The 21,533-nt window shown below is 33.0% G+C and overlaps 1 protein-coding gene across 3 annotated transcripts; it reads left to right on the top strand.

Annotated features, from left to right (window-relative positions):
* The first annotated feature begins 18 nt into the window (after positions 1-18).
* LOC148609457 (kinesin-II 95 kDa subunit-like) lies at positions 19-21,106 on the top strand. Of its 3 annotated transcripts, none has more exons than XM_088542962.1 (22): positions 19-62; positions 2,209-2,252; positions 2,910-3,007; positions 3,789-3,896; positions 4,515-4,639; positions 5,041-5,165; positions 5,370-5,453; positions 6,085-6,164; positions 6,856-6,925; positions 7,173-7,265; positions 8,159-8,291; positions 11,100-11,187; positions 12,356-12,451; positions 12,892-12,974; positions 13,464-13,615; positions 14,899-15,216; positions 15,574-15,692; positions 17,188-17,301; positions 18,284-18,389; positions 18,645-18,784; positions 18,955-18,996; positions 19,250-21,106. In XM_088542962.1, exons 1-22 carry the CDS (start codon positions 23-25, stop codon positions 19,320-19,322), a joined length of 2,331 nt encoding a protein of 776 aa, XP_088399088.1. In that variant the 5' UTR covers positions 19-22; the 3' UTR covers positions 19,323-21,106. The 3 variants fall into 3 exon arrangements, with proteins under 3 accessions (XP_088399088.1, XP_088399089.1, XP_088399090.1); XM_088542963.1 differs by having other exon boundaries at positions 34-95; XM_088542964.1 differs by lacking the exon at positions 19-62 and adding an exon at positions 79-110.
* Positions 21,107-21,533: the final 427 nt, after the last annotated feature.

Genomic DNA, 21,533 nt, shown 5'->3' with positions numbered 1-21,533 from the left:
ACACAAACATCTTAATGTGCGCATGCGTTACATATTTCTATCAAAATATTTTGAAGATGATGGTAAGCGTGGTAGATATTAATTATCCAACTAATGCAAGTATCACCGTGGTAGATATTTTGCGTTCATACTCTTTGCACTTTCTTATCTAACCTTTTTCATAGTAAACGTGGTTTACATGTCGTTTCATCTCGTTTGAAAACCACATTTCTCGCCTTAATATGGGGTAGGCATTGCCTAAATGAACGAGCACCGTGAGCTTTACTATACATGTATCGTCTGTGCGAGACTCGTAAAAATGATAAAGGACATTACAAAGGGGTGGGGGTGACCCGGATTAAAATTTTTGTTTTGCAAGTGCAATATTTTATGTATAGTTAAGCAGCAAGCAAAATAAATATTTCTATTTGAAAATCTGTCTTGTTAACTAATGGGGGAGTTTTTTTTTATTCAATAAATGAATAACTTGAACATTCCCCCCCCCCCCAAAAAAAAAATTCCAACCCCATACCCCCCTTTCCCCAAGCACATAAAACAATGTCTGAACCTGCAGTTCCTCTCCTAATGAACAGGATTAGATGGTCGGTTACAAAAGCTCCAAAGAGCTTATGTTTTATTGTTGCAATTACCTTAAAATAAAGCTTATTTGATTGATTTGATGTGGAGCTGACCAAGCAAAATAAAAAATATCCTCCCAAGACAACTTTTTTATTTGGACTAATGAAAATTAACTTTGAAGGGAGATCAGCCAAAATCATGGCTTGTTCAAAAGCAGTAGGGGAAATAATATTTACACTATCAACATCTTTCTGACTAGAGAAGACAGGTCTCAGTGAGAGTAAGAGAGTAATGGTCATGGAGTCCTCTCAAGTTCATGCCCAAAATGTCTTTCAGATTTCTGATATTTTACTCTTGAAAATGACCTAGTATACAATTGTATCATACAACAGTTTTCGTTGAAGATTGAGCTGATTGGCAAGAATTGCTTCTCCAGTTTTGTCTTGAAAATTGCGAGATCTACTGTCTGTCTCTGACCAATAGACAACTTTCACATTTCACACTTTTACCGAATCTTGTGAAAACTGATTTACAGTTTTAAACTAGACAAGGAAAGGATATTGAATTTATAGGCTACAAGAACAGTAATAGAAATGTGGAAATAGTCACCAAACAAAACTATCCGATATGCTTCTATTACATATGTACACATGTACCATTCAAAAAACTATAGTAATCTGTTCCCATGGCAAACATGGCAATGTTCCTAGATCTTATGCCATTTGACCCCAATTGACCTTGATATTATTGAAGAACATTTCCAAAACAAAAGTGAATGTGAAAGTATTTTACACTCTAACAATGCTAGGCCTTCTCTTTTCTCAACATCCAGGCATTTCTAGATATAGAAGGTGTAGTAAGGTGAACCTTTGTAGGTGTCTTTGAATAACTTACATAGAACCTCAAAACCAAATGGTACTTTTTCATATTTATAAAACACAAGCCATTTTAGCAAGTTTGTCAAAGGGAAGTAATCCACCAAACACCTGATAACCTGGTTGGCAGTTTTTTTGTTTTTTTTTTTTTTTGGGGGGGGAGAAAGGAAGAACAGTAAACAGTTGTCTTTATAACTTGAATAATTTTTTATTCAGGAAGTACTTAATAGTTTAAAAGTATCCAAGTACTTACCATAGCTCCAATAAACATTATACATCAAATATTTGAATTTGAAATCTGCTGTCATACCTTATCAGCTGTTAAAAATCCCCATGGGGGTTTTTAGGTTGGACAACATTACAAAACATATTTGGAAAAATTATGGGTGAATGATACACGTCTTGCATTAAACATGTTGAAGGGTCTATTTTCAGTGTTTTATGTCAATATTTGATTACCCGTTCACAAAACTTTCCCATACCTATTTAGACAGCAATTAACAGCTTTTGTCAGATTCATGACTCTTCTAATCAGAGAAATGATATTGAAACACAATTTTTCAGGGAATTTTCCAAATGAAAACTAATAAAACTTCATGGTTTGGAAAAATTTATTGCCCTCATGTAATTTGATGGTGTGTGCCCTCAGATTGTAATTTTGAACAATGAAGTTGCCATCAGTATACAAAGTTGACCATGCCTTCACTATTTTCCAGGGAAAGATTATAATTGTATATTTCCATTATTTTATTAATTGTTGTGTGTTTATTTTAAGGTTTTTTAAATGAAGAAATAGCCATTGAAAAACTGAAAAAAATGGTATGTAACCTGCTGTGAAAGTACTATTGTGTGTGGGGTACCAATTTTTTGTGGGTTAGGTAAACCATGAAATTTGATTCCCAACGAAAAGGATTATTTACTTGAATTGCTTGACTGGATCTTCAAAACCACAAATTCAAAAATCCAGAAACTTGTACTTTTTCCCTAAACTGCGAAAATTTACACCCACAAATATAAGTACTTCCACAGTATACACTATTTTATTTACACACTGTTGAGTATATAAAACCGATGTTTATAGTATGTACGTACACAGTTTTTCCAAATGAGGCATAGTATTTCAAATTCATTAAATTTGTATAATAAAATTTGCAAATCAGCAATAGGCAGATACATGTTCATTTGTAGATTGTTTGATCAAATTTTTTTGTTTATGTTGATAAGTAAATATTTTATTTTGCTGTAGTTTTTTATGTAATAGTTTTGTCTTTTATCATATATGTATTATCATGTTTAAAATATAAAGTGAGTCCAAATATTATGACATATGTAATTTACATTGTATGAATTATGTTGATAAAAAACATGCTTATTCTGTTTGACTTTCCCGCTTAATGTCTTTTTTTAATTGAAAAAGACTATATTTATGTCTGGAAACATGTGTAAATGATATTAATAAATTCTTTTTTTTTTCAGTCTAAGAAGTTAGTTATTCCCAGCAAAGCAGAATGTGTCAAGGTTGTTGTGAGATGTCGTCCAATGAACGAGAAAGAGATAAATGATGGACATGAAAGGTACGAACAATGATATGTAGTACATGTATGTTCAGTCACTTACTACTGGTACATAAATTCAAGTATAATGCTTCTTGTTTCTTCCATTTCCCCTGAAAGGACTGGTTAAATATATAGGTATGAATATGGAAAAAAATATCACCACTTTGTGGCTTCTTTTTTTTGTTTCTCTTTGCAATGATAGTTCAAAATTAAGCAGTATACAAAATATAAAATTACAGTTTACTCATGGATCTTTTTGTTCCCAATGTCCCATCCCCCCAACCTATAGGAGGGAGTTCTGTAAAATAAGGTAACATAATCCCTTGTTACAGGTTTAGAACATACACATTTTGTACATGTATTCTTAAAAATAATCCTCCTTGTAGTATTGACATAGTGTTAATTGATTAATGAAAAATCCAGTCTACACATTATCATCACTTATGTTCCTATATTGAATTATTATGGTTTCATTGAATGAAAACTTGTATCAAATTCTACTTAAAAAGCACTTTTTGTAATCAAAATATGACTGTACATTATCCTATTTTCATAGGAAAAATCACAAATAAACACCCAGGGCTGTACCATTAAAAGATGTGTGGTACTTGGAGAGGTACTTGTTCACCAGGGGAGCCATCCATAGAAGTTCTATTGATGTTTTGTATTAAATTTTATACATGTATTTTGTGAACTGAACATCCAACCATATATACAAAAAAATAAAAATGCCTTTCCCTTTCCCTTCCCTTTTACTGGAACAGCCGTAATATTGCATTAACTTTTATTTTGATTACAGAATAGTAGACATGGATGTAAAGAAAGGTGTAATAGAAGTGAGAAATCCTAAAGGACCTGGATCAGAACCACCTAAAACTTTCACATTCGATTCTGTCTACGACTGGAAGTAAGCAATTCTTTAAATAAAAAAAAAAACATTTTAAACAATTAATATTTTGATCCACATTTCTGCATTTAAATGAAAAAAATGGTAGCACCAGTTCTAGAAGATTAAATTGTATTGCTTGATGGGATAAGTCATTTCTTTACAAATAATATTAAACAGAATACATTGGACTCTGTTCTAAGGAATGACCTTAACATATTTTTAGAATGACTGTAATATTTTTTTTTCATTCTATGAAAAAATAACCTCAATCATGTGGTGCACACTAAATAACCTGCAAAGCTGATTATTTCAAGTGAGCACTGCATGCATTTAGGTTATTTTTGATAGAAGGCGAACACTTTACAATCATGCCTTAAAGATTAATTTTAGTATTAAAATTTATCAAGTAAACCATCAAAATTGTTAATAACATCACCGTTATATAGAAAAAAATGTCTCTGAGATGAAAGTCAAAATCTTTGTCTCCAAGCAGAGAACATCTTCTGGAACTGAATGATTTTATCATAGATAGAAAATCACTATATTATGAGTGGTCCACAGCAAAATACTGTATGGATACAAGAAGAGCAAATTACTATGAAATTAATTGTCTATTACATTGTTCTATACTTTCAGTTCAAAACAGATAGACTTATACGATGAGACTTTCCGTGACCTGGTGCAGTCTGTGATTGAGGGATTCAATGGAACTATATTTGCTTATGGACAGACAGGCACAGGCAAAACACATACTATGCAGGGTAAAATAGTTTAACTATGTACATTTTGTTGATGTCCAGTTTTAAATAGCAGAATATAAAGAGGTAGAAATGGTATGAACTGAGAATATTAAAATGAAACATGTCCCTTGATGAAATAATCAGTTTCAAAAAAATAATGAACTGTTTTACTAAAATGGATACATTAATGCCAGAAGTATATTGAAAGCACCTTGTCTGTAGGTCAGAAATTTATTGCAATTATTTCGACTCCCAACAGATAGACTGATTTCATATTTGAAATATTTCTGTGGCTTTGTATTGATTGGACATGCATTGTAAGGTGCAGTCCAATAACTTTTTGTCCAGCATGACAATATGTGCAGCTTCATTCATGTTATACTTGTAATTGTTCTTATGAGCTGTACTATTACATATTGTAGGTGTAAAGAATGATCCAGAACAAAGAGGTGTTATACCAAACTCATTTGAACATGTCTTTCAGCATATTTCACGGTCAGAAAACCAACAATATCTCATCAGAGCTTCATACCTAGAAATATATATGGTAGGTCAAAGATTGCATAAATACATAGTGTTAATACATATGGCTTTTAATTTTAAGTAAGGACTTAACTACATTTTTTTTTTTAAATATTTATCTTGCTTTTACAAATACATTTCCAAAACCTTTCTACAGACATGCAGTTATTTGTTTTTTGACTTAAAGTAAATTTTATTGTACATTTATAACACTGAATATTTTTGACAGGAGGAAATTCGAGATTTACTATCAAAGGACCACACAAAAAGATTGGAACTTAAAGAAAGGCCAGACACTGGAGTTTATGTCAAGGTAAAGTAAGAAGTTCACTGAAGTTTTGGATTGCCAATGTGCAGAAAATACAAAGTAAACATTATGAAAACCAAGTAGTTTATTTAACAGACTTGTATGACCAAACCTAACTACACCTGACCAAACCTAACTACACCTGACCAAACCTATCTACACCTGACCAAACCTAACTACACCTGACCAAACCTATCTACACCTGACCAAACCTAACTACACGTGACCAAACCTATCTACACCTGGCCAAACCTAGCTACACCTGACCAAACCTATCTACACCTGACCAAATGTAGCTACACCTGGCCAAACCTAGCTACACCTGACCAAACCTATCTACACCTGACCAAACCTATCTACACCTGACCAAACCTAACTACACCTCCCTGTTTTGGTTACTCATTATGCAGAATAAAACAGGGTTCACAATAGAAAATACAACATTTAATGATAGCATCATTGTATGCTGGCAAACAACCTTGCATTATGTTCTTGTAAGAAAAAAAATTGCAAAAAATGGTAACATGTGTTACCATACACTCACAAAATAAATTATTTCATGCTAATTTTTTACATTATATATCAATATTTTAAAGTCATGCACCAGTAAAGTCTAACTTGTGCCTTTTCATTGTAGGACTTGTCTTCTTTTGTGACAAAAAGTATCAAGGAGATAGAGCATGTGATGAATGTCGGCAATGCTAACAGGGCAGTTGGGTAAGCATTTTTACTCAAAGTGCAGACTTCAATTATGTTTTAGTGTACTGTGAATATGGTGGAGCACAGATTTTCTACCTGTCATGAATTCAAAGTTGGTGAAGGAATGAAGAAAAAACCTGAATCACATGGTGCACACTAAATAACCTGCGTAGCAAGTTATATTCAAGTGTGCAACGCAGCATTATTTCAAATAAACTGAAAAAACATATAAAAGTCATTCCTTATAATTTAACTGTTGTATCAAAATTCAACTAATAAATCATTCTTAAAGATTGATAACATCACAGTCACATTAAAAAATTTGTTCTATGAGATGATGGACGAAATTTTTTATCCAATCAGAAAGCATGATACCTCTTAAAATGAATTATATAATGATAAAGCTAGAAAACTATAATCTTTATAATGAATGTGCACAATTAACTTTTCAAAGTACTGTAAATTCTAAAGTCATTGCAAAAATTTGACTTGGTTGCAGTAGCAATGTATGTTAACTTAATTATTAAATTTTCTATGTAACTTAAGTTTGATTATACTTGATATCATTAAATATTAAATCTGACAGACTACTGAGTCTTTATAAAAATACAGTAGTTTTAAATGTGGAATTTTACATACATACTATACTGAAAGGAAAAACAAGAATTTCGTGAATTGTTCATCACATTTATGCTTTTGTTTATTACAGTGCCACAGACATGAATGCTCATAGTTCTAGATCACATGCCATCTTCATTATCACAATAGAATGTAGTGCTGTAAGTTTTATATCATTAAAACATATTTTTCTATCAATATTATTTTTAAATTGAAATTCCTGTAAACAGTACAGTGGTTAAAAATTTGTTCCTCTAAGTGTATATCCAATTTATTACGAAAAAAATGGATTCCAGTTTCATAGTTAAAATATTGATTGTCGTAAGGTTATACCTAATATAACTGTTGATTGACTTAACACCATTAAAGGGATAATAGTTTGATAGTCATTGTTTCTGTATGTTTTAGATGGCAGAAGATGGTGAGAATCACATCAGGGTCGGGAGACTTAATTTAGTAGATCTTGCAGGAAGTGAAAGACAGAGTAAAACAGGAAGTCAGGTCTGTCAAATGCAAAAATACAGCTTACTGTGAAAGTACTTTTGTTCGTGGCTACCAATTTTTGTGGTTTAAGTAAAAAATGTTAATTTGCAGACTATTGAATTTGTGGATTTGACTACTATATCATACAAATAGATGAAAAATTTTTTAAGTTGGGGACTAAATTTCATGGTTTACCAATCCCCTAAAAAACACGAAAATTGGTACCCTGTGAACAATAATGCTTATGCAGTTTATTAATACTGCAAATTTCTGTATGCTGTACACATTTCATTGAAACCAAATACATGGGAAAATCTGAATCCAAAAAGTAAATTGTATCCAAGAAGTACTTAATACCCAAAATATTGAAATGGATAGCCAAATACAGCACCTAGAAGTTTTACCAAATGCAATACAAGGAATGAAGCCTCAGTGTTTTGCAATACTGTAAGTGTTGGTAAATAATCTATGATATAAATTGGATCAGACAATTCTTAACTACTGTGTAGGTAAATATCATTTGGGACATTTTGTCCTCTAGTAGCAGCGTCAACCCAGTGGTTACTAATTAGAAAAAAATTAAAGGATTGGTCAGATAGGAAATAGTTACATTTTCTTCTTATTTTAATGAATTACCTTAAAAGGATTATTTTTTCACGTTGGAGCTGTTAAAAAACATATTTATCATTTTATGTACAAATTAAACATTTTCATTGAATTTGACAGTAAATAAAACCTGATAAAGAGACAACTTCACTTATATTCTCTTTCTTTCAAATTTTTTTTCAGGTATCAATTTCATTAGTTATTGGACTTTTTCCATTAATTTCTAAAGTAAAAAATAAAAGCATTTGTTGTTAAACTTTTTGGGTATTATTAATTGAAAATGGAATGCTCTTTTCATTTGGCAGGGTGACAGGTTCAAGGAAGCAACAAAGATTAATTTATCACTATCAGCTCTCTGTAATGTTATCTCTGCCCTTGTGGATGGACACAGTACTCATGTACCTTACAGAGATTCTAAATTGACTAGATTATTACAAGGTACCTGTGTTTAATTGACACTTTCTTTGTCAGATTGATGTGTAGTTATAGATTGAAACTACATAGGCTATAGAGTGATACATTGTGATAAATTAGGTTTATGCACATGGTGTCTCAGGTTTTATTTGTTCTCTGTCAAAATTAACTATTTAAAACAAGAACCCTGCACAGCACTGTCAAGTATAAGGTTTTGTAAGGTAAGGTTACGAAAAACTGAAGAAGAAAACAGTTTGACACTAGTATAAATACTTGCTCTTAGAACAATCTTGCCCCGTGCAGGTCCGAGTGTTAAAAGAATAGGCCTGCAGCAGCGCTAAGCTTGTCATAAAAGGCGACTAAATAGTGCTCAGAAACCTAGCCGGGGGCTAGGGCGCTCTGCCCACAGAGCAACTGGGATGTGTGCCCCAGGTGGTGGAATGGGGTATCCCTGGCGTGTTACATGCTGGGGTTGTCATGCTGTAATACAGAAAACCTGACCGCAAACCATAGTGGTGCACCGTGTTGGGAAAGATGCCACGTTCCTCGCACCTTAAAGAACCCTACTGTGGTATTCTCCCGTAGTAGGAACCATAGGGCTCCGCCACAGGAGGCCAAATTGCCCGACCCTGCCCATCCCTCCCTATTTCCAGTGGCAATCAAAATTTGTCGACCCCATTGTCCTTGTGTCCCGTCCCTTTTTCATTTCATCATCATTTCATGTTCATTTTATCATCCATTTCATGTTCATCGTCTGAATATAGCTGAAATATTGCTGCTCGGACGTTAAACCCCAACAAACAAACAAACAAATAGAACAATCTTAGAATATTTATACCCCCCACAAACAAAGCTTGGGGGTAAATAGGTTTTCCCCATCTGTCTGTCCAAACTATTTTCTTAGCAGCTTGGAGCAATAGTATGAAAGTCTTAGAGATTTAATATCACCACATCAAGATGTGCATAATGTCAGGAATTTATGTTTCAGCAAAAATTGTAGAAGTGACCGCTGTTTGAACTTCGATGTTTTTCGGCAAATTTGTTCTCTTGCCTAGGCCGCATCTCCTCAACAGTATGCAGGATTGATATGAAATTTAATGAGGTGTTAAATTAACATATTGGGATATTGGGATATCCAGAAAACTATGTCCACACCCAAGAAACTACTTTATATTTTCACATGTGATATTCACTAAATATGAAGTTGTTTCTTCGATTTGGACACCATTTCCTTGCCAACAATATGACCAGAAAGCTACCAAAAAGTGCAAATTTTGAGAGAATATCTTGATGTTGGTAAACTTAAGCAATTTTATTGTCCTTTCAATGCAAGAATTATCAGAAGTATTTATGTTTTATCATTTGTGATGGATTCAAGTCTCCAAATCCACAATTAAATCATTCAACTCTTTAAGATTAATTTTCAGATGAATTTTAGTCAAATAAGTTCCTTATTGCCCATTTTTTTTGCAGTTATATTATGTCATTGTGTTGTTAAAAAAAAAGGTAGTGATTGAGGTTTGGAGTTTTGTGTTATAGAAATGGCAGCAAAATTGTGTGTCAAAAGTGCTTAGTTTATCTCCCATGAGAATTGTGTCAATTATGACTTGTGTGTCCACATTGGTCCTTAGATGTACAGGGTTCAACAGGCTGTTGGGGTATTTGTCCTTAGATGTACAGGGTTCAACAGGCTGTTGGGGTATTTGTCCTCAGATGTACAGGGTTCAACAGGCTGTTGGGGTATTTGTCCTCAGATGTACAGGGTTCAACAGGCTGTTGGGGTATTTGTCCTTAGATGTACAGGGTTCAACAGGCTGTTGGGGTATTTGTCCTTAGATGTACAGGGTTCAACAGGCTGTTGGGGTATTTGTCCTCAGATGTACAGGGTTCAACAGGCTGTTGGGGTATTTGTCCTCAGATGTACAGGGTTCAACAGGCTGTTGGGGTATTTGTCCTCAGATGTACAGGGTTCAACAGGCTGTTGGGGTATTTGTCCTCAGATGTACAGGGTTCAACAGGCTGTTGGGGTATTTGTCCTCAGATGTACAGGGTTCAACAGGCTGTTGGGGTATTTGTCCTCAGATGTACAGGGTTCAACAGGCTGTTGGGGTATTTGTCCTCAGATGTACAGGGTTCAACAGGCTGTTGGGGTATTTGTCCTCAGATGTACAGGGTTCAACAGGCTGTTGGGGTATTTGTCCTCAGATGTATAGGGTTCAACAGGCTGTTGGGGTATTTGTCCTCAGATGTATAGGGTTCAACAGGCTGTTGGGGTATTTGTCCTCAGATGTACAGGGTTCAACAGGCTGTTGGGGTATTTGTCCTCAGATGTACAGGGTTCAACAGGCTGTTGGGGTATTTGTCCTCAGATGTATAGGGTTCAACAGGCTGTTGGGGTATTTGTCCTTAGATGTACAGGGTTCAACAGGCTGTTGGGGTATTTGTCCTCAGATGTACAGGGTTCAACAGGCTGTTGGGGTATTTGTCCTCAGATGTACAGGGTTCAACAGGCTGTTGGGGTATTTGTCCTTAGATGTACAGGGTTCAACAGGCTGTTGGGGTATTTGGTCCTCAGATGTATAGGGTTCAACAGGCTGTTTGGATATTTGCTGCAATGACCAATGTGTTGTTTTCTTTGTTGATTTTATAATCTACCTGCTGATTTTGAACTATACATGTATTAAACTTACAAATAGAAGTAAGTTAAAAAAACTTTAATGGAGAGAAAAGGGAAACCTCATGTAAAAGTATTGAAAATAAAAAAAGCATCTTTGTCCCTGACCTATGATCCACTATAGATATTTCGTTTTATATTTGAATTTATAATTGTAGACTCCTTAGGAGGTAATGCCAAGACTGTGATGGTAGCCAACATAGGTCCTGCCAGTTATAACTATGATGAATCACTCAGTACACTTAGGTTAGTTAACTAATAGACCACTTGCAACAAAAGCAATTAAAAGTTGTATAAGTTTTAATATAACTGAAAAATATTTGCAGTCATATAATGGTATGGCCCTGATGTTGTTCATAGGCACATGGTTTTGGTGTTATAACTTGAATATTAGTTTGTTGATCTTAATAAAATTTTACCATGAGATTACAAACAAGTAAAAGGAAGTTTGATTGGTTTTTGGGGATATGACCCTAACCATTTTAGAATTAGGGGTCGAAACATGTTTTTCGTTGAACTATTGAATAATTTAACTCCAGTATTAACGTGGATGTCGCGAATATTGTTCTAAAATATTCTATACCGTTATGATAATACATTGTAATTTGGATTGATTTTTTAGTTTATTATTAATATCATTTAGGAATGAGAAACCAAAAAGGGGTCAGACAAAAGTGTTTTCCTTATGTCATACTATAAAAGAAACTCTTGGTTTGATTTTTTTGGGTTGTTACTTAAGTCGATCAGGGATAGAAATTCAGAAATTTGTCAACTACCTAATTTTAGCAAGGTCCATAAAATTGTACTTGTAATCTTAATTCCAACAGGTATTTCTTTAAGACATTATAAAATTTAAAGAATCCCACAGGCAAATATCAGCAAGTGGAAATAATTTTTATTTGAATAATTTAATTTTAATTGGCATTTAGCAAGTATTTCCCTTTGAATTCAATCACTGCTGGTTAAGAATTAGGGGCCACAAAGAGGCCAGAAACAAGCTCTTTCCCTGAATTCTTGATGCTAACTATAGTAAAAATGATAGATCTCTCTGAAATTGTACCACAAAGTGTCAAATGTCTAATGTCTAAAGCCATATCAAATTTGAATGGTGTGTCTATACCTGTCCCATCTGTTCAGGGTTTGACGTCTGTGGTCGTATCAAGCTGTGCCCTGCAAGACATTTTATTAACCTTAAGAAAAAAATTAAACAGCATAACTTTTACAATTAGAATAAAAGTATGTGGAAAAAAGTACAAGCAGCTGAAAACAAGCATCAGAGCTAGAAAATGCATGATTGTTTAACAATTTTACAGTGGTTGAATTTTATACAAACTTCACACTTTCATAACATTTTGGGTTTTTTAACCTGAATGTACAATATCAGCATTTAATTCCTTATATGTTCTCATTTCAGATATGCCAATAGAGCCAAGAATATAAAGAACAAGCCAAAGATTAATGAAGATCCTAAAGATGCTCTGTTAAGAGAATTCCAGGAAGAAATTGCAAGGTTTGTAACTAGTACAAAACAATTATATTGATAGTTAACATTAGTGTCTTGACTTCTGATTTCTGTGAAGACTGGAATTTAAACATGTCAGCTTGGATTTTATATTTATTTTATTTTTGTTGAATCTGTGGATTGATGTACAGAAGTGTTGGGAATTTCCTACTTTGTCAAAGGGACAGAATTTTTACCTTAGTTCTAATAGAAAATCTATAGAATTATCATGAATTCCAATAAATTCATGATTTACTTCTAGATTCTTGTTTGAAAAAATTCAGTTGTACAGATTTTTAATCCCCATTTATATTAATTTTGCAAGACCAATGTCAAATTTGAAATACAGGTTTGAAAACTCCTGATAGATATATTACACCATTATTCTTTTTATCCTATGACTTTCAATTGATATAATATAGCTATTAATCATTAATTTTTTAATATAGATTGAAAGCACATCTTCAGGCAAAAGGGGGACCTAAAAAGGGGAAAAAGAAGAAGAAGAAGCGAATTAGGAGGGATGAAAATGGTGAGATAATAACTAGATAATGAATGTTAGAATTAAGGATCCTGTTTCATAGAGAAACTGATATTTATATGAGTTATAGCACCAATATTACAAGCTGTATGTATAGTTTCAGTTCTTGACCACTTCTTACTATATACTCACATAAATTATCTTTTTTCAAAAGCCAGCTCTTTGTGTAACCCATGGTTATACTTTATAGATGCTATGAGTAATTGAGGAATAGTGATTTTTTTCCTGTTGTGGGATGAGGATTCGCATGAAATTGATTTGATGCACAAAAGAAATCTTGAATAGCTTATGCTGAATTTTTGTGGTTGCATCTTCCTATTAACTTTGTATACTTCTAAGGCAACTTACACATGTGGATTTATATAGAATATTACAATTTACAGTCACTCTGATGCAAGCTCCCATCATAACTTTTGGTCTCAGGGGAGATAATTTGAATGATTTTAGTCAGAATAGAGAATTGCTTTGATATTATTTCAGGGGAGGTAATTAGTGAATCTGAGGGATCAGAAGATGATGGAGATGAAGAAGATGAGAATGAAGAAGATACAGAGGCCTACATGAATGAACAGAAAGCTAAACTAGAGCGGGAAAAACAAGCTATACTAAATAATCAGTCAATGATTGCTGAGGTAGGCTTATCTGACTTAGGGCAAAAGCAAGATTCAAGTATTATAAAAATCAATATAGTCACGGACACTTAATATTTTTTGTTACAGAAATGAATCATATAAAAAGTTGCATTGAAACTTAAATGTCCCCGCATTATAATGCCAAAAGTCGACATACTTGAAGATATATTAATTAAACCTTGTCAATAGAGGTGCCATTGGACATAGTTATGCTGTCATTTTTCCTCCTATTCAATGTTCTAGGATTTTTTGGTCAACTTGACTTAAGTAACATTTCAAAGACAAAATATGTGTCATATGATTTGGTAACAAGTGCAATCATTTCCAAAAAAGCAGAGAATGTGATGTATTTTTACTGTCTGATTCTTATAAATGAATACAGTTAGATAACAAGGCAATAAAAATATTGATTCGTCCTTAGACAAGGGCCCTACCTCTTTTGAGGATGTGAACCCAAGACTATGGAGGTCCATTTTTATTTTGAATTTCCCACCATTCAAACATTTAGTATTGTATTTAAAAACATTGCTGGGCATAACTATGATAAAAACTTGTATGGGAACTTTTACATGTTTATGGCTTTTTACCCTTTAGTCCCCTATCTCAGTGCCCCTCTCCACTCAATACATTTCATATTTATTTGCAAACAAATATATAATGATCTGTTCAAAATTACGAATTTTGAAATTCGAATTTTCTTATTTTACCATTTTTGGATAGAAAATTATTGTTATCGCATCACAATCGTGTTGACTTCAATGAAATAAAAGAGGATCGTGATGAATAAACAATCACATTTTCTAATGAATAAAACTTAAATTCTGCTGAAATGAATTCAGAAATAATTGCCACAGGTCAGGAAAGTAAGGACTCATTTTCAACATACCCAAACTTTAAAACTGACTTCCCCACGGGTAACCAAAGGCTCCCAAAGGACTTTCCCAACCTGAAAACTCATTTACCACAAGTAAGGGGTAATAGGAATCCTAGAACACTGTAATTTCTCTGTTAAGTCCATTGAATAGTCTTAAATCGACTTTTTTCATAGATTTTAACCAAACTTTGTTCATATGGCTTGGGACAGTTTTCAACCCTATTGGTTGTCAGTGTCAAAAATCCAGGTCATCATGTCAATTTATAAATGTGGAAAGGGGATGCTACTTTTTAATTTTCCTCACTTTAACAATCAGCCAAAAATTGACAATCCAATTTGAATCCAGTCTTTTGAATGTCTTTTCCTTAACCTCCTTAAAAAGTTTGATTTATGGTATTTGTCAATTTAGGAGAAAGAAAAGTTGCTACAAGAAACTAAAGATAGAGAAGAAAAATTACAGAAGGAGAGAGAGGCAAAGGATGCTTTGGCTAATAAAATAAAGGCAATGGAAAGTAAACTCCTCATGGGTGGCAAAAACATTGTTGATCATACAAATGAACAACAGAGGGCGCTGGAAAAAAGGAGGATGGAGATTGCTGAACAGAAACAGAAGGAGAGGGAGATGCTTCAGAAATTAGAAAAGAAGGAAGAAAGTGCTGTAGAACTTCAGGAAACATACCAGTCTTTACAACAGGAGATCGAAGTAAAAACTAAAAAACTGAAAAAGGTCAGATTTGTGAATATATCAGCCGTTAAATTACAAAAAAAACTGTTAAAGGGATGTAGATTGTTTTAATCTTTCATATAACAACATTGTCCAATTATTGAGATCTATTTAGAACAGAAAGTATCATTGTGTCATTCTCAATATTTTCTTGCGTACACTTAGTGATTGACAAACAAAGTTTATTAATACTAATAATTGGTCAAACGTTTGCATGTTATCCTTTACTATTGTTTTAAATTGGAAGAAATATGTACCAGGTTTAAATTCTGTTGTTGAAAAAATAATGGAAGTAATTGGTCTTTACTAATTTTCTTTGCCATGATGCAGTTGTCTTACAGCTTTATTCTTTTTTTTCAGTTGTTTTCAAAATTACAAGCCACAAAACAAGAAATTCAGGATTTACAAGAGGAACATTCCAAAGAGAGACAAGAGTTAGAACAGACACAGGAAGAACTGACAAGGGATTTAAAACTCAAGTAGGTTAACTTCTGCTTGTTGATAATATATATATATATATATATCTGTGTGTGTAAGCGGTGGTTTATTTGTCATTCAGTGTATACAGAAATAATGTTTGTTCTTGATATAAGACTTCAACGTTAAACAATGAAAACTTGTATAAACTCGACTCAGAATAAACAGTGGCCCTTTTCACAAAAAATCGTAAGAGTAAAATTAGTTGTAAGTTATGATGTCACAATACTTTGATTTACTATGACGTTATAACTTACGACTAATTTCACACTTGCAGTTTTTTGTGAAAAGGACCATTGTATTTCTGTCAAAACAAAATATGTTCCTTGACAACAGTTTTAGTTCATTTTTTAACCTGTGAAAAAAATGTCAATGTATGTCTGAAGCGTTCAGAATCCTGTGAAAAAAGGTGTCTATGTATGTCTGAAGCATTCAGAATCCTAAGACATAAAGAAAGGTCTCATTGTATTAAACAGCAATGATTAAAGTTTTCTCAATGTGATAACATCAGAAGAAGCATAGAATTGTAAATTCAATTACAATAATTTGAAATGTTGAAACTGAATACTTATAGGTAGTAAAGCATGTAAAGTGAAGTTTGTTTCTGATCTTTGTAGATAATTTAACTTGGCCCTTACATTCAAATGTTCATTGTAAAGTTATTGAAATTCCTTGGCCTTGATTTTCTAGTTTATTGTCATTTTAAATATTGATTACACCTAAATTGAACATCATTTTAAGCTCACCTGGCCCAAAGAGCCATGTGAGTGATTGCCATCACTTTGCCTCCATCGTCATTAACAATTTTTCAAAACTCTTCTCCTCTGAAACTACTAGACCAATCAGATCCAAATTTGTATGAATGTTTCTTAGGGCATTCTGCATAGAACTGATGTGGGGATTTTTGATCTGTTGAAAAACATGGCCTCTACTATTACAAATAGAAAATAAGGGTCAGAGAGAAGTTTCTCATATATACCTCCAAAACCGATAAGTTTAGCCAAGTTCTGACAGTTTAGGTGTTCAGCATGGTCAGATCTATCACTTGTGAAATTTTTGTTTAATCTGTTAAGCTATGTTGGAGTTAACATCATATTTCGATGTTTTTTTTCTCTTTTTAATGTTATTTCTTTCAAAAATCTTCTACTCTGACATTAGTTGACCAATTGGAACAAAACAATTTATGAATATTCTTTAGGGTATTCTGATAGATATGATGATGGGGATTTTTGATCCATCAAAAAACATGGCCACTGTAACTAAAAATAGAACAAAAGTGTCAGACAGATAACCATAATAGATAAAAAGAAACTTCAATTGATGAAATAATCCGTATGGTAAGTCCTACCAAAGTCTTATTTGAGTCAAACTTGTTGGACAACTCCTTTTTAAGTTCTTGCCCTTGAAAGGGGAATATTTAACCAGGTGAGCAAGTCAGACTACTTGGAGCCTCTTGTTTATTGTGCAGGCAAATAAAACTTAAGCTTTTATTTGCAGAATGCTGATCATTGAGAATTTCATTCCAAATGAAGAAAAGATCAAGATTTCCAACAGAGCTACATTTGATGAGGATGAGGAAACATGGAAACTCAGACCATTAGCACAGAAAAAGTTAGTAGATCTCTATAATATACACCTTGTAATTTAGAGAATACAAAAAAACCTGCAAACAATGATTTGAATTGCATATTAATAGTTCTTGAGTGTTCCATGTTGTCCAAATTTTTTCACCACAGGAAATTCTCAGAAATAAGGTACATTGTTTATTTCTTGTATATTTTGCTAGACTTTGAAAGTACTTTCGTGGATTCTTGAATTTTTGGTTTTGTGGTTTTCAGTACACACATCAATGGAAATCTCCTTTTCGTTGGGAACTAAATTTCATGATTTGGTCTACCAACAAAAACCACAAAAATTGGTACCCCACGAATAAAAGTACCTTTGCAGTATAATGTACCAGACATTTTTGTTTTGAATATAGTTTTACTGGATGTGATTTTAAATTATTTTTATGCCCTTGATGCCTCAGTCTTAAGGCCTTAGGATGCCCTTGATGCCTTTGCCACAGCCTTAAGGCTTTAGGATGCCCTTGATGCCTTTGCCACAGCCTTAAGGCCTTAGGATATCAACTTTCACTGCTGTCCATGTGTTTACATTTATCCCTAAATTTCTACAGAATTTGAAGTTTAATATTCAGTTTCTGCTTGAGAGGTTTCAATGTGTGTAAGGTTATTGACTCATTGCTGTGTCAATATCCTGCTGTTGTAACATCATCGTTGCTTAATTAGTAATTTTTTACCAGAAAAATCTCAGTAAATCTTCATGGAAGTTACTTAAAATTTGGTATGCACCTCAACTTCGGTTGTGCCACAAGTATAAGCTTTTGGGATGGTGGTGCATCATGTATTTTGTAACATTTTTGTTGATGTTTTTAGGGCTGTGTTAAAATTTTGTTCCTCAGGTCATTTGAACACATCATTGTAATATTCGGAAAATTTAATAGGACACTTTCAGGTATGGTATAACGAAGCTTAGTGCCACATCCGTCTGTGTTGATATTAAATGTAATGTAAGAATGTTTGTAATTTAACAGTACCCAGACAATGGCAAAGAGACCCAAATCTGCATTAGGGAATAGGAGACCGGTTTCTGATTTTGCAAAAGTGGCCTCTGCAATGGGTGGAAATCCTAGATTTAAGGTATGTTATCTTGAAATAATGAAATTCTGTACAAATTCACAGGGTTTTTAGTCCATTCTCAGTTATTAATTTATTTAAATCTGTATTAGAGAAAAACATTCAGATCCAATCTTAAAGATGAAATGGTCTTCCAACATACGCTTTATATTTTTGTAGCGCTAAAAACAATTATTCTAAAGTAAGAAAAATTAGCATTTTTTTTTTTTTATGTGAGGTTAGGAATCTGACCTGATAAGTGTTAAATCGACTTTGTAGGGAGAAAATATAATGATGGTAGAGTTGGATATGCCTAACAGAACAACTAGAGACTATGATTTACCACAAGTGGCTCCACGTATCCAGGCTGCATTAGATGCTGCACTTCAGGATGAAGAAGATATTGATATTGAAGGAGGGTAGGTTATTAAGTAGATTTGCCTTTTTTTGCTGTATTTATCACTAATTTATATTTTCTTCTAAGTTTTCAATTTTCTTGTAAATTTTTTAATGTGCCAGTACAATATATGATTTGTTGAATGTATACTAAAAACACCTTATATGATACTTATCACCGTTTCTCTTTCAGAACTCCTAGTATATTCAGTAACAAACCTAAAGCTCGCAAGAAGTAAGTAAAGCAACATGGAATTGCTATGTTTCTTACCAAAATAAAAAAAAAGTGCAATGATTGAAGGCAATGAGCTAAAAGATGAAAATATCAGTGTAAAACATTGCAGTAAATCTTGAATAAATTTGTATAGAATAAACTTAAGTATGAATTATATAAAATCCTATAACTGTATAAAGTGTTTCTGATGATAACTAAGGGAAGATTATTGATTAGAAAGCATTTCACTAAATATTGTAACATAATTTTGCAGCGTTCGACCAAAATCATCGAAGAAGACTGACTCACAGAAGTTTCCACAGTCTAGAGGACTTGTTCCTAAATGACCTATGTGATAGAACTTTGAACTTTGACCTCTTTAGACAACCACATACCATGTCTTTCTACACACATATTGTAATTCAGCTTTTCAATAATAGGGCTATTTCAGCATGTAGACTACAAGTCCTAAGATGTAAGCATTACTGCAGGACAATATTGATGCCGGAAGACTTATTTCAGGAATTTGAGCACATTTTATTTTGCTCCTTGGGGTCATTTTTATGTTAACTTCAATAGCTCTGACATTATTATCAGTTGGCTTTGAAATTCTTTTGATTTTCAATTTTGATGTGATATCAATGCAGTATAGACTGCTATTGTATTTTATCATATGTATCAATCTATCTGTGTCATATTTCTTCTAAAAATAACTATTATCCACAAAGCCTCAGTGTACAATCTAATTACGTTATGAGATTTGTTTCAAGCAAAACAACATTCCAATTTTTCTTCTCTTTAACAATAATCAACCAAAATTCTTGATGATTCTATTTAATAGGAGAATATATGTCTTTTGCTATAAAGTGTCATGGGGCATTAGTATCTGATATTCTTAAATCATTCTGAACAAGTCTTTGTAAGAATCAGGCAAAATGAGATAAAAAATCTTCGTTTTAAATACCAACCAATCTTTCAATTTAAGTGTTCTCTATTTGAATTGACGACTATTTTAATTCTAGATATACTAGTGGTTGGAAAGTTTCATTGGAATGGTGGAAAATTGAGGCTTATGACATAGTTATCTCCCCTGAGATGTTTATTTGTGATGCATTTCAATGAAACTATAATTCATTTTACCAAAGTGATGTCAAACTTGCATTTCTTCCTTGATTACTACGTCCTTTGATGGTAGAAATTACATATGTTAAAGTGGTTTATTCTGTACCATTTTCACCAGCTGCATGTTTCTTACACAGACTGATACTCACTAATACATATTCATGTACCAGATATCTCATGTAAAACTTACATTGGTTATACTTGTTATTGTACTCATCAGTTCAGTGTGTTTTCCTTATTGGCAGGATTACACAATTGTTTGAAAAATATTGCAGAGTGAGTTTAATTTCAATGTATGAATGAGTTCAGTAAACTTGGAGGATAAAAATATTTTGTCATGTATACTTTATAACTAATGCGAAAATCTTGTGAGAACAGATCTGTATTTTTTTTATCAAGATAACATTTCTTTTTTGTTGACATATTGTTTGTTATCTAAAAGGAACCAACTATTTTTGTTCCCACCAATGTTAGAAGCTGTATGTCTGTCAAATTCATTGTCTGTCTGTCTGTCTGTTATATAATATGTTGCTTTAATTACAAGTTTAAAACTAAGTAATTGTTGTGTGGGCTCGTTTTGCATTGGGCCCAACTTTTTACATAACTGGAAAACTATAACGTAATTGTAATACTTATTTGAAATGTTGAAATTTTAGATAAAGTGTGAATTTTTTTATAATATATTTTCCAAGAATAATAGCACTTCCATTTACAATTACTAAATTATATCAGAAGACTTCATGTGACCCTAAGAATAATGTAGTGCCAAGGATATTGTAGTGCTGTATCTAAACTCCTAACTTCTTTTTTTTTGTGATCTTTTGTGTTTATTTTATTTCCAAATCAAACTTTATTTTCCGTCCATATTTTGTTTTCTAATTATTTTATACTTGATGTTTTATGCTGTGTACATGGTTGTTATGATTATAAGATAATTTATTGACTATTTATGGAACTTGCTACACAATTTTTGTAGTAATTGATCTTCATTAAAATCCATGGATCTGAACGTATTAGTCTTATATTGTGAACATCCTGGGTCTTCCCTTGCAGTAAATAGTTATGAGTCTTATAAGGGTGAGTTGGACCATTGTGAACATCCTGGGTCTTCCCTTGCAGTAAATAGTTATGAGTCTTATAAGGGTGAGTTGGACCATTGTGAACATCCTGGGTCTTCCCTTGCAGTAAATAGTTTTGAGCCTTGTAAGCATGAGTTGGACCATTATGAACATCCTGGGTCTTCCCTTGCAGTAAATAGTTTTGAGCCTTATAAGGGTGAGTTGTACCATTATGAACATCCTGGGTCTTCCCTTGCAGGAAATAGTTTTGAGACTTATAAGGGTGAGTTGTACTATTAAGAACATCCTGGGTCTTCCCTTGCAGTAAATAGTTTTGAGCCTTATAAGGGTGAGTTGGACCATTATGAACATCCTGGG

This window comes from Perna viridis, chromosome 8, assembly GCF_037379345.1.
Source record: "Perna viridis isolate PV_CMFRI_1.1 ecotype Kerala chromosome 8, ASM3737934v1, whole genome shotgun sequence".
Lineage (NCBI taxonomy): Eukaryota > Metazoa > Mollusca > Bivalvia > Mytilida > Mytilidae > Perna > Perna viridis.
The sequence above is the reverse complement of the archived record's forward strand: the minus strand, read 5'-3'. Positions and strand labels throughout refer to the sequence as shown.